At 47.3% G+C, this 12,953-nt stretch overlaps 1 protein-coding gene across 3 annotated transcripts in view; it reads right to left on the minus strand.

Moving 5' to 3' along the window:
- The window catches only part of LOC119166664 (tartrate-resistant acid phosphatase type 5), a 389,636-nt gene that overhangs the window by 299,135 nt on the left and 77,548 nt on the right, over window positions 1-12,953 (minus strand). For all 3 annotated transcript variants that reach the window (XM_075883351.1, XM_075883350.1, XM_037417985.2), the window contains exon 2: window positions 6,160-6,416. In XM_075883351.1, coding sequence (XP_075739466.1) covers window positions 6,160-6,416 — 257 coding nt within the window. The remainder of the gene's footprint in view (window positions 1-6,159; window positions 6,417-12,953) is intronic.

A 12,953-nucleotide genomic window follows, 5' to 3' on the forward strand; every position in this document is an offset into this window, starting at 1 on the left:
TCTCGGCGAGACCGAGACGTCACCTTGGCTTAAGACAGATTAGGTTTAAGGATTGAGCTTGACTTGAAGTTAATTGCAGTTCCGCTGTATAGCCAGTTATTGTGTGCATGTTTCTTTTTTTTGAGCCAAGTTTGAAGGTACGTTATTGTTCGCCAATTTGTGCAATATTAAAATGGTTTGCCGTGTAACCCTGGACTCACGTCTCTCTCTCAATCCAATCCTTTGCAAGCGCTCCCGAGATAAATCGTTACGTTCTTTGGCGGTCTGGGACAGGTTGTCACGATTTATCTCCGAGTTAGACAGCCACTTCCCGAGCCGACATTCGTCAGAACCGGGTGGCTCTACTGCTTCCGTCACTGTAGCTGCACAAACCTTCCGGACCTTCACAGTTAGAAGCTCCACAGGACAGTGCCAGCTCATCCTCTGGTATTTTTCATTACATCTCGCGTCGCGTGCCACCAGCCTTTCTCTGACCACTCCTACACGTGAACGCGGTGCTTATGCGTACCATCGGTGTCTCGTGCACCGACGCCGCATTCCAGCTCCGAGCACGCAACTTGCGCACTCATGAGACAGCCCTGTCTCGCATACAACCGCACCAGCAGAAAGATGACATTTAAAAGCACACCGTCATACATAGAAATATATCACTAAAAACTTCATCTGTTTCACACAAATCATATGTACGCTTCATCCTAATTAAAGGTGATAAACGAAAAGAAATGAGAACAGTTTTACGGGCGCTTAGTCATCACATTACGAAAGTAGAAGGCCAAACAACAAAATAATGCGCATGTAACTCCCGAGCAAATAAACAGTGAAAGGCAATCAAGAATCACCGGGATAACAGGTTGTTTTCAGTCAAGTTACTTCTTCGAAAAGAACTTCACAGAAAGTGTTGCCGTTTCAAGGAATTCCGGGGAATTTCCATTATATTTCGAGAAATGTGGGATCGAATCTAAGCTATATTACATGGCCCTTCTGTATCCAACACCTCAATGGAAGACACTGGCTTCGCCTATTGTCTATTGATAGAAAGCTTAATGGAATTGCAACACGCACAAGCTTAAGTTCCAATAATATCTGGGCTTGTTCGAATTGTTTACATACTCGGACAAATGTAGAGCGTCTTAGACGATGACGAGGAGGCACGTCCGTTTGTTCGTCTAAGGCGTTCTGCATTCGTCGGTCCACACTTATGCTTCTTTTTTTAGCCAACCGTCTAGTGGAACTTTGAAGCATTCGCAGCGTGCCCTTTTGGTCATAAAATTCAATTATACACTAGGTGGTGCGCCACACATGAAGAAAATGGTGGTTGCCCAGGGTGAACTGATGATGAGAATCGCTAAGCTAGAGACTGTGCTCGCGGCAGAGTGAGGAAAAAGAAAGAATATGGGCGAAAACCTCCGGTCATCTGAGGTGACACCAGAGAAGGTGGGCAAGATGAACAAAGAAGCAGCCGATGGCGTGACTGGTAGGGCACCGGCACCCAGAACAGCGAAGAAAAAAAGGGGAAACAAGTTCGTAAAAAACAGGTTGAATCGCTTCAATAGTCACGAGACCCTGCTTCCGCGAAGTAGTTGTGGAGGTGGGAGGAGACAAAGCAGCCGGTGCTAAAAGCGCAAGTAACCACCAGGCGTGGGACAATTTAGCAGAAAAGTCGCAGCACGTAATAATTGCCGGGGACCGATGTGCAGAAGCAAAAAGAGGGTAAGAGGCGACAAGAGGATTTCAATATGAACGTACCCAGGACATAAGCTGTAAACGGTGATGAGGCAAGCAAGTGCAAAACTCACATATAAAGCCAATAGACGAAGCCTCGTGATAATTGCGGGTGATCTAAACGATGTTTCGAACGAAGAATTGGCAGGACTAGTGACCACATTGGCTAAAGGGGTCAGTGTATGCACAATATTAGGGGCCGCGGTGCATGACGGAAACCTGCAAGGTGCCGTTGTCGCCGAAAGAAAGGCTTCGGGATAGTGGAAATTGAGAGGTGCATAGATGGGGTGGTTTTCAGTGAGAAAGACTATAGGTCCTGAGGTGGATTGGTGTCTTGCAGAACACCCAGTAGCATTTTTTAAGGTGGGGGGGGGGCGGGAACTTTATTGTCCAGGATAGCTACAAACAAGGAGAACAACAAGGGGACTTTTTGACAGGCGGTATAGCGAGAAACCAGAGAAAAGTTAAAAGAAAGAAGACGGCGCGTGTTGCAATTAGTTACATTAGCATGCAGGGCGTCAGAAAAAAAAGGGAATATAGTTAGAGAGTGAATAGCAGTTAAACAAAGAACAGATATACGTGTGTGCTGTTACGGAAACAGACCTTAGAGACGAGAAAAAGCAACCACAGCTTCTGAATTATGTTTGGAAAGGATGCAACAGCAGCATATCAGCGACGTGAAAGACGAATACTTGTGAGCTTACTTGTGAAGGGCGAATAACTGCAAGGAAAACAATTAGGATATAGTCATTTGCATACTCACGGATATCAAAGAATTTGGGCACGGGGTCGAAATAATCTTTCTAAGAGACTTGAATGCTAACATAAATGACTAAATGACCTTCACGGATATTCAGAGACCAATGGCAGGTTATTGCTGATCTCTGCGAGCAAAAGTCTTGAGATAGTTAACGTGGGGCCTAAGTGTGAGAGGCAGATGAAGTGGGAAGCTGGACACAGGCAATTAAACATTGATTATTGTCCTATGACAGAGGGTAGGAACACTGTCACAATGCAGCAACATATGATAGATGCAAGAGGAAATAAATTGGAAGGGTACAAAGAGCCAGGCTATATTCGAAAGGTAACAGCACATTCGTTTAAATAGGTCGTTCACTGGACTTCCTCGGTGAGTAAAAGTAGGGCAAAGAGTGCAACCGAGGTGGAGGCAGTACATGAGAATTTCATTGGGAAGAAGGCCAAACGAAAATTCCTAAGCACAATACTCCGGGCTTATATTGGGTTCCCGTCCACCTCATTAACGAACTAGGACATATCACCAAAGAAGCACTGCTGAAATCTGTAGAAAAGCGCTTACAGGAGAAGGAAACACCGGACACTTGGCGGAAAAGTAGAATGAACTTTATCTGTCAAGGAAAGGAAGAAAATGATAACAATCGCTCGTATTAACGATGGAAGCAGTACAATTTAAAATAGAGACCTGGGCAGACACAAATTATATTTGGGGAGAACTTTAGAATGTTTTTTTAATTGAAAGATAGACGATAAACTTTCCATTCTTAGTCAGTGTATATAAACATCAAATACACAAAAAGGAGCCTTTACGTAGCTTACTTGGACCTAACTTGGGCGTATGACAACGATAATCAGAAAATCTTGTGGCGCACATTGAAGGAAGTGGGCATGGTTGTGATAACTTTATACAGCTTTTGAGAGAAGTATATCAAGAAAATACAGTTTGCATAAAATTGAAAGGAATAAGTAGCAACGACAGCGTTGAAATTAACAAGGAGCTGAGACAGATATGCCCTTTCTTCCCGATGTTACTCATTCTGTACATGATGAGGATGAAAAAAGCTATAGAAGGTAGCAACATTGGGTTCAACCTGGGCGCGATGGTCGGCAGAAGCTTCCAGGTCTATTTTATGCTGACAATATTGTCCTATTTTCGGACTGTCATGACGATATACAGCGGCTGGCAGATATATGCGGAAGGGAAGGTGAGGCTCTAAGACTAGCGTTTTGTTCAACGAAATGTGGAATGATGGTATTCAGCGATCGCAAAGACCAGGTGGTCTAAATACAGGGCCAAGAAATAGCCAGAGTAAGCGAGTACAAGTAACTCGCCGTATAGGTAAATGAGGGGGGTAGATATAGTGAGGTACAGGAAAAAACATCGGCAGCAAAGGAAGAGAGAAATGCTGCAATAATAAAGCCCAGAGCATTATGGTGATATAATAGGTACGAAGTGCTTCGAGGTTTGTGCAAAATCATAATGGTTCCAGAGCTTACATTTGGAAACTCAGTGGTGTGCATGAAGCCAGAGGTGCACTCAGGAATGGATGCTAATCAAAGTAATGTGGGACGCCTCGCATTGGGCGATTACGAGAAAACGACGAATGAGGTTGTAAATAGGAATATGGGATGAACAGGCTTTCAAGTAAGGAAAGCTCAGAGCAGACTGGAATTTCAGGAGAGGCTTAGAAAAATGACGGAGAGTAGATGGGCAGAGTTGTAGAGGCATTTGCGTATGAAGAGCGTGGACACAGAGGGGAGGAAAAAAAAACTAGTAGGCTCACCAGTAAAAGTACGGTTGGGAGTAGAGGCGATATGGCAATAAGGCGCGTTAAGCGAAAATTCAAAGATGCAGAGAGGATGTATGGGATGACAGCGATAAAAGAGAAGCCGGCTCTCAGCAACTACCCAGAGGGCAAGAACGATATTTCGTTCGGGCGGGAGAGATTATATGATAATTCAAGGTAAGTGCGTTACTGTTCGAAGCGAGATCAGGTTGCCCTAGAACGCGTAGTCATAAAGCAGGATTTAATAAAGAAGAACAATTTTAAATGCTGTGGGGTAGTTAAAGAAACGATTAAACGTGTTCTTATTGAATGCGGGGATATCCACCTAGGTATCTGTGTGGGTACAAGCCTACATGATGCTTTGGGTTTCTGGGAGAAACATGGAAAGCTGGACACGTCCACGATAGAAGCAAGTCAGTGAGGGTTAGAGTACTGGTGGCAGAAAAGTAGAGATAAAAGACAGAAATAGCGGGAAAGTGGGGTCATTTTGTTTTAAGAGGCAAAGAGATGAAAAAAAATTTATAATTTTGTTATTTAATCGAGTAGGTGAGGCATTGGGCCAACATGAAAAGAAAGATTTCTTTTTTTTTTCTTGCGGGTCTGGTGGCACACATGTCACCACTACGTTACAGAGGGGACGCTCATAGCATCCATCCATCCATGCAAAAGGCATGGTTCAACTCTATTACTTCTTTACAATAAGGTAACTCTACGGGTCTCTCGTAAAAGCAATTCAATTCCATACAAGTACTTGTTGTTGGGCGAGTTGGTGCTGAGTACATAACATCTTGATTTTTGCGCTAGACGACCACGTGAGAGAAGACAAGACTGCAAACTGATTCGTTGCAATGGTCGCCGTGAAAGAACTAGCACAGTGATGCGCGGGCTTACCGAGCGCATATCACAAGGCTTTGCACATGTAGCATCGAAAAATTTAGTGTCGCTCTTATACAAGCAGGTTAACGTGCCGCTAACACAATCTGTTTTTAACACGAAATTGTTTTATGGTGGTGTCCACCAAGATTTTCATGACATATTTGCGTCATGGAAGTACATTAGCCATATAAACGAGACCAGACTGCAAAAAAACACGTGAATAACGATATTGCATTGCCTTGAATCGAACCCACGACCTCAACGACGTTGGCGTTTAACCCGCATACGCCGGCGCCACAGCCATGAAGGAGACGACATAAGTGCGTCTCGTTTCTTTGACACGCCTCACAAATTTTTGCGGGCTGATTTGTTCCAGCTTCTACCTAGAGCCTTGGCCTCACGAAATGAGGGCTCCGTCCTACGAAACAGCGCTTATTTAAGCACGGATAAATAAATATCACACTAGTACAGCAACCGTCTGCAGGTGACGTTTCTTCGTGCGTGCCTAAATTAGTGCTGTGTTTTTTTTTTTCAGATGGAGACATGTACCAATGAGCTCACAAACATTCACTTCTAGGACATACCGGCTCACACAATCAATTCGGTAGTGGGGGTGGCAATAGCTTTATTTTTTCACAGAAAAAACTACAAAATGGAAGGGACCAGTACAGTATAGAGCGAATGGGCACCATCCATTTCCTTTAGATATTGCGAATGCTCCCTAAATGCCCAATGTCCTTAGCTTCATAAGTTATGTTGTCTTGATATGCTCCCGGTTCTGCTCCCGGTACATCTATGTATCACTGTGTGATATATTTTATCGTATACTTCGCAACAAACCAGTTGTTCGTAACGCCTGCCGTGCGGTCTTCTCTCCTGTGTTCATCTTTTTTTGCGCAAAAGTGAAGATGTTTCTAACTGTTCGCTGTAGTAACTAGTAAATGGTTGCCTACATGAATAAAAAATCAAAGGCCACCTGCATGCACAGCCTGCACGCGGTAGTGAGCACAGCACTAGCCTTGAAACGCCGGTCATCGACCGAGCGGACGCCCCTGAAGTAGAAGTTATCCCCGAGTGAGACGACGAAGTCGATGCGCTTGGCAGCCGCCACGACCGCCATGGTCTTGGCCAGGTTCCGTTGGATCCGCGTCGTGTACGGGTAGAAAGGCAGTCCACCCCAGTCGCCGAACACCAGGAACCGCACCGACTTGTCGTTGGCTGGTCCGGTGACGAGCGCCGACGCCAGCACACCACCGCTCAGCACAACCAACCACGCTGCGTGAAACAACACATGGTATACGTAAAGGGTATCTGTGTGGAAACTCCCTAGGCGTACAATAGAGACGATGTTAGCGAGGGCTCCACTATGTCTCTCCTTTAAAATTTTGGAGCGTCGACAATTGTAAAGAAAAACCTTATTCGACGACAGTGTAAGCAACGCGAAGGTACAGCCTCCTTATGGTCGTCAGGGCATTAGTAATTGATCATAATGTACAGTGATAATTTATTTTTTACGTGTAGAGGCTCTACGTAACGCAGCGGTGAACGGAGAGTCCACCCCTGCAGACAATGCTTCTATAGTCTGCTACAAGCTTTGCACTGACGTCATTCACGAGGAGTGTGAGTGGCAGGGTTGCTACTTGAAGCTTCGCTGCAGACGCTGTTTTTGACATTCGTACAGTGACTTGAATAAATAGACACCACCGGAACACCTCCTGCCCGCTGACACACGCACGTAGGTATGTGGCGTACCAACTTACCTGTTCGAAATGGCATGGCGATGATGTTGCCACTCTGCGGATTAAAGCTCCGCCCAAAGCCCTTGATAAAGTCTGGAAAAGCTCCACCCGAAGCCCGGTAGCCGATCGCCTCCCGCTCACGTCAATGTTTTCCGAAGGTAACTTTGCTACAAGCGCCTCATTATATATACATCTCGCTTATAACGTTAGACCACGTACATCGGTGCACACATCCGCCTTTAAAAGGAAACGCCGCGAAATTCTACAGATGTGTCTCACTATGCACACTGAACAAAAATAACCTGAAAAATGGGGCTAACTGTTTGGCCTCTAGCGCGTCCCTTTTCTTTTACTACGTACCAGTCAGAGTTAAAATTCACAGTCATGATAGCCAAGTTTATGAGCGTAAAAAAGATAGTAATATTAATTACATTGCGTAGGTTTTGAGCGTGTATATAGAAAGTAAACGTTTACTGGCTTTACAAAGTTTCAGGGGTGATTGCTGAGAGTTTTTTTCACACGGTAACAAAAACAAATCACTGATGACGAGTCAGATCGCACAACGACCTCACGGACTTGTTAAACATTTCATGACGCAGAATTGGTAAGATGTACAGAGGCTAACATATACACATACACAACCAATGCGCAATAAAACACACCCTGAATGGACTGCTTCTGTTACCAATTCGTACCATAGAGAAAGGAAAGGTATGTAAAGAGCCACGCAGAGGCACTTCCATAAAGCCATGCAGTCGAAGTAGAGAGCAAGGAAATAGAGAGAGTGCATTGAATTTCTTGAAATGCATTAGGGCACCAAGTCGTTGATTATGATATTGTGCAAGTTTCGGTTTTATCTCCATGCGCGCGCAGTTGAAAATGAGTCCTAGGCTTTTGTATTTCTTCTTTTTTATCGCTGCAGCCAGTCGTTGGGTTGCTTTCTGAATGACTAAGGCTAGAATTTTTTATCATGAAAATACACGATGCCACAAAAGTTATTCACGAGCGTTCATTGCAGCTGTTCTCAAGGCAAAGCAGAATTTTGTTAAATAGACAGCATAAAAGCGAGAAAAACAGAACAAGGCAGTTTTATTTATTTGGTGTGGCCACGACGCAAGAGGGCAAACAAGCCTAATCTTGCGTCTTGGCCATACCACAGAACAGAGCGGTTGTTGGCCCGCAAAGCACACTGGTCCGCGTCAGCTGGAAAAAAATTTAAAAAATATCTCATCTTAACATTTCGGTTGCTACACGGGACAAGCTAAGCTTTCCTCCGGAGAGGCAAGACGGGTAGGCTTATACATAACGTGCAAGTTTACCCCGTTCCCCATAGAAATTGTCGAATGCAGAAATATCACCCGAAGAAGTGAATGATTCAGGCTTGATTACGGCGTACAACTAAGAACCAATCAAGAGCAAAGCTAACCAATCCCATTACGCAAGACCAACAAGCACACGTGACACACGAAATGGCAGATGCAGCACCGCTGAGCCGAGAAGCGTCTATCAACGCCTCGTCGCTACTTCGAGACTCCCATAACAGCTGAGGTACACATACTGGATAACTATAAGGGCTATGAGACTGCCCTAATGTGGCTAAAGTAACATTCATCGGTGCAGTTTAAGAAAGTCTTGGCAATGAAGACCGCTCTGGCACCTCAAGACATCAAAGACTTCATGTGCTCAAACGCAACCCAAAACATTTTCTTTGTATGCACTCGCGTAGCGACCGAAACGCACGAGCCTGTTGGCCGTGAGATCGAGTGGAGTCGCCCTTTTGACGGCAACTGGCTGAAGTGCACCAGGGTGGTCGTCCACAGGCAGGCCATGCAACACTAGTCCAGCTGCACCCTATCATATAGCGTGGGAGTGCCCGAGAAACACATCTAAAACAGGTGTCTTTAAGGATTTCAGTAGAGATGGCTGGACAGTGGCCCTGTCTAACCTGGACCGGCAGGTCTAAGAGGCTCTTGAGGCCCGCGCAAAGATAGGGGCGCGAACCATTGGGATCTTGGACTAGAGACTACACCCATTTACCATTAAATGTGTAGTGGGGAATTCGCAAGGTACTGACTAGTGGGACCATCTGTCTCTGAGTGCCAAGCGCGAGGGTGTGCACGAGCTGTAGACGCTGGACTGCTCGAGCATTTCTGTCCGTACCGGCTGCCTGCCTACTACCTGGCGTCGCTATTAAACTTCCTTGCAAAGTGGTGGAAGTGTGCTGAGTACGCAAACCTGTAACTTCGAAGCCGGAAGCTTCCCACTGCATCAGCAATGCCTGATAAGACGACTGAGCAAGGCACTACCCTGCAAAGCACGGCCCAATCTTAACTGGTCATCGTACCTACCACCCTGCGCCAACAGGATCCCCCCTTCTTCAGCGGCACCAAGGACCAAGATGTGGAAGACTGGTTGCAGCTGTTTGAAAAAATGAGCGCCGCCAACAAGTGGGACGGCTCCTCGAAATTGGAGTACGTCCCATTTTATCTCAAAGACATCGCCAGCCTGCGGTTCACAAACCACCGTACTGAATTTAGCACTTGGGCTGCTTTTAAGAAAACCCTTGCAGCTGTGTTCTATCGCCGCGCAGTGCGCAAGCTGCGTGCTGAACAGCGCCTACGCGGACGAGCACAAAGGCTGGGCGAAAACTGCACTAGCTATATTGAAGATGTTATCGATTTATGCCAGCGCTTTAACCCTGAGATGACCGAACAAGACAAGATCAGGCATATCTTGAAAGGAACAGACGATGATGCCTTTCAAATGTTGCTGGCAAAGGGCCCAAGCACTGTACCCCAACTTGTCACCTTGTGCCAGAGCTTGGAAGAGATTCGCAAGCAACGTGCATCAGTTCGGATGTCGACGACAGCAGATGACTCTCTCGCTGCCCTGACCGTCGGTGGTGACAGCACCCTGCTGGAGCAGATAAAAGAATATGTACGCGAAGACTTCGCACGACAGTTTTCGTGTCTCTCGTATCTGCCGACCACCGAAGCACCAACGAACCGCCTAACGCCGACAATCAGACAGGCTATTCAGGAGCAGTTCTCCGAGGTGTTGCCATTACCTACGCCTGCCTCTCAACCAACACCTGTTGCCGCGCCACTGACTTATGCGGCCGTCGCGGCAATGCCTCCGCCTCGTCTGCCATTGTATACGCCACAACCTGTGCGACCTTCCACCGTGCCGTTTCCAGCTACACAGCAGCACGCCGGAAATCCTTGGCACACTGCTGACAACCGGCCGATATGTTACTTTTGCGGGATTTCAGGTCACATTGCAAGTTTATGTCATCGGCGCTTCGCAGTTACCACACCAAGACACCCTGACTACTCGTTTCGGCCTCCATACCACGCGCCCTACATTGCCACCTGAAGTTCACGAACGTGATGCGCAAGCTGCTTCCGGCACCCGAACCTCCGCTTCCCGACGTTCTACTTCCCGCTCGCCTTCCCCTTCAACAAGTCGTCGTTCTGTGTCGCCTATGCGTCGACGACCCACCTTCATTGAGACGGAAATATAACTGCCGCAGCTCCGGAGGCACGAGCTGCGTCATCGTCTAATTGTTTAAGTCCTCGCCTGTCTCCCGCCAATCTTATCGATGTAATCGTCGAAGGTGTACGAACACTTACACTCATCGATACCGGTGCCGCGATATCTGTGATTAGTCAAAGACTCTGCCGCTCTCTTTGTAAAGGGACGATGCTTTTTCCCGTAGTTTCTCTCAGCACTGCGAGCGCCCAAAAAATTGAGCCCGTCGCGGCATGCACGGCAAAAGTGGTTATTCGAGACATGTTGTACATCATTGAATTTCACGTGTTGGCTTGATGTTCCCACGATGTCATCCTAGGATGGGATTTCTTATCACGTCATCACGCCGCCGTGGGCTGTGCTCGGGCCGAAACGGAGCTGTTACCGTTTCGTGATGCGCCTTTTGTTGATGCGGCCATATCTAGGGTGGCTAACGTTGTCGTCGCGATGGACATAGACCTTCCTCCTTTCAGTGCCCCAGTTTGTCCCTGCCTGCTGCACTTCATTTTCTGACGCTACCATCCTATTCACGCCATCTGACATCTTCGGTAGCTGCCCCCACACATCGCTACCATTCGCTGTTCTTGCGCTTTGTCAAGACACTACCGGAATATTTATTTCCAATCCGAACTCGTGCCCCTTCAGTTTGCGCCGCAACGAGACGCTCGGCCACATTCAGCTTATCGATGAAGGTACTATCGTGCCTGCCGATTTCTTCGACACCAAGCCTAATATGGAGCTGAACGCGTTGGTTCCTCGCTTTGCCTCGAACAGCGTGTCGTCCGATGCATTTCACTGTTCTATTGACAGCCATCTAGCCCCGGCTCAACGAGAGCAGCTTGTTACCCTGTTGCACGAATTCAGGCGTTCGTTTGACTTTCCCCAAGCGGTGCTAGGAAGAACGAACACCGTTGTGCACACAATTGACACAGGGAAGAGTACTCCTTTGCGCCACCGCCCGTATCGTGTGTCCCGGTGGAGCGTCACGTAATTGCAGAACAAGTAGACAACATGCTACAGCGTAGGTAGGTAGGTAGGTAATCAACTTTATTGCTTCACGACGGAATCATTTGAGGGGGGTGTGGTTGAGGAAGTGGAATCAGGATGACGACGAGCCCTCGGGCCACTCTAGGTGGCCGGACACTGCTGTGCTTCGGCGACCCTTCTGGCCCAGCTCACTGTCCGGAGCTGTAAACCCGGTTGCGAGCTGCGCAGAGCAGCCTCCCATCGCTCCTGGTGTTCTGACCCTTGCCACGGAGGCTTGGGTTTGTTTGGACAATTCAGAAATATGTGCTGGAAGTCGGCTCTGGTGCTAGGACATAAGTTGCAATGAGGCGAGGTTTCGCCATGTGTAAAAAGAGAGAGAAGAAAAGCAGTCGTTACTGTGGCCGTTTTAAGTCTGCGCCACAAAGCCTGGTCACTTCTGGAGAGAGATTTATGTGGTGGGGGATACGTTAGGCGGGAATTTCGGTAAAATAGCGTGATATCGTGATAGCTGAGGAGTCGATCCCTGGCACTTCGAAGCGAAGGCAGGTCGCTGTGAGCCTGGTTGGCGAGTGCTCGGGCTTGGGTGTGAGCGGCCGTGTTGCCTGGGTGTCCACAGTGCGCAGGGACCCAGAGGAGGGTGATGAGGCGATCAGGCGGAAGAGATGATTCAAGAATTTCAGCAGCCGGAGAATGAATTCGGAAAGTGGCGAAATTACGAATTGCAGTTTTTGAATCAGAAAAAATATAGTCAGCGGAGGAGTGAACAATGGCTAAAGCAATCGCCGCCTCCTCTGCTTCCAGGGATTCTGTCGAATTTTGAAGGGACGCACTAGCGACCAGTTTTTGAAATCCATCTACGACGGCTACCGCGAAAGCTCGATGATCTACATATTCGGCCGCGTCTACATAAACTGCGGGAGAATTAGGAGGGAAGCGCTTCTGAAGGAACTTGGCTCTGGCTTCCCGTCGCGCCCGATTATGTTCTGGGTGAGTATTTTTGGGGAGTGGCGGAATTAATAGGTTGCTGCTAACAATGACGGGAACTGCGTGCGTGGCCGTGGTGTGACCAGGAACGTTGATTCCAAGTCGGCGCAGGAGTACCTGTCCTGTTTCTGGGAGTGATAGTCTTTGATATTGGCTGAAAAGATGCGCCTCTACAAGCTCTCTCAGAGTGTTGTGCACCCCAAGTTGAAGTAGTTTATCCGTGGCTGTTGATTTAGGGAGATGGAGCGCAGTTTTATAGGCATTACGAATGAGTCTGTTAAGTTGCTTGGTCTCCGTAAGTGAGAGATAGAGGTAGGGGATGGAATAGGTAATTCTGCATAGACAAAAGGCCTGTATGAGGCGGCATGTGTCTGCTTCCCTCATGCCGCGATGACGATTGGATATGCGCTTAATGAGGGAAGCTGTATTTTTAACTGAGGTGCGGAATAACTTTATTGTGTCAGCGTTCGAGCCATTGTCGGAAATATTAAGGCCTAAAATATTGATTTTATTGACCCTGCGAATAGGGGTGTCATCAAGCATGACTTGAATGTGACATGTATCTTGCTTT

The sequence above is a fragment of the Rhipicephalus microplus genome, unplaced genomic scaffold, assembly GCF_043290135.1.
Source record: "Rhipicephalus microplus isolate Deutch F79 unplaced genomic scaffold, USDA_Rmic scaffold_16, whole genome shotgun sequence".
NCBI classification, from domain to species: domain Eukaryota; kingdom Metazoa; phylum Arthropoda; class Arachnida; order Ixodida; family Ixodidae; genus Rhipicephalus; species Rhipicephalus microplus.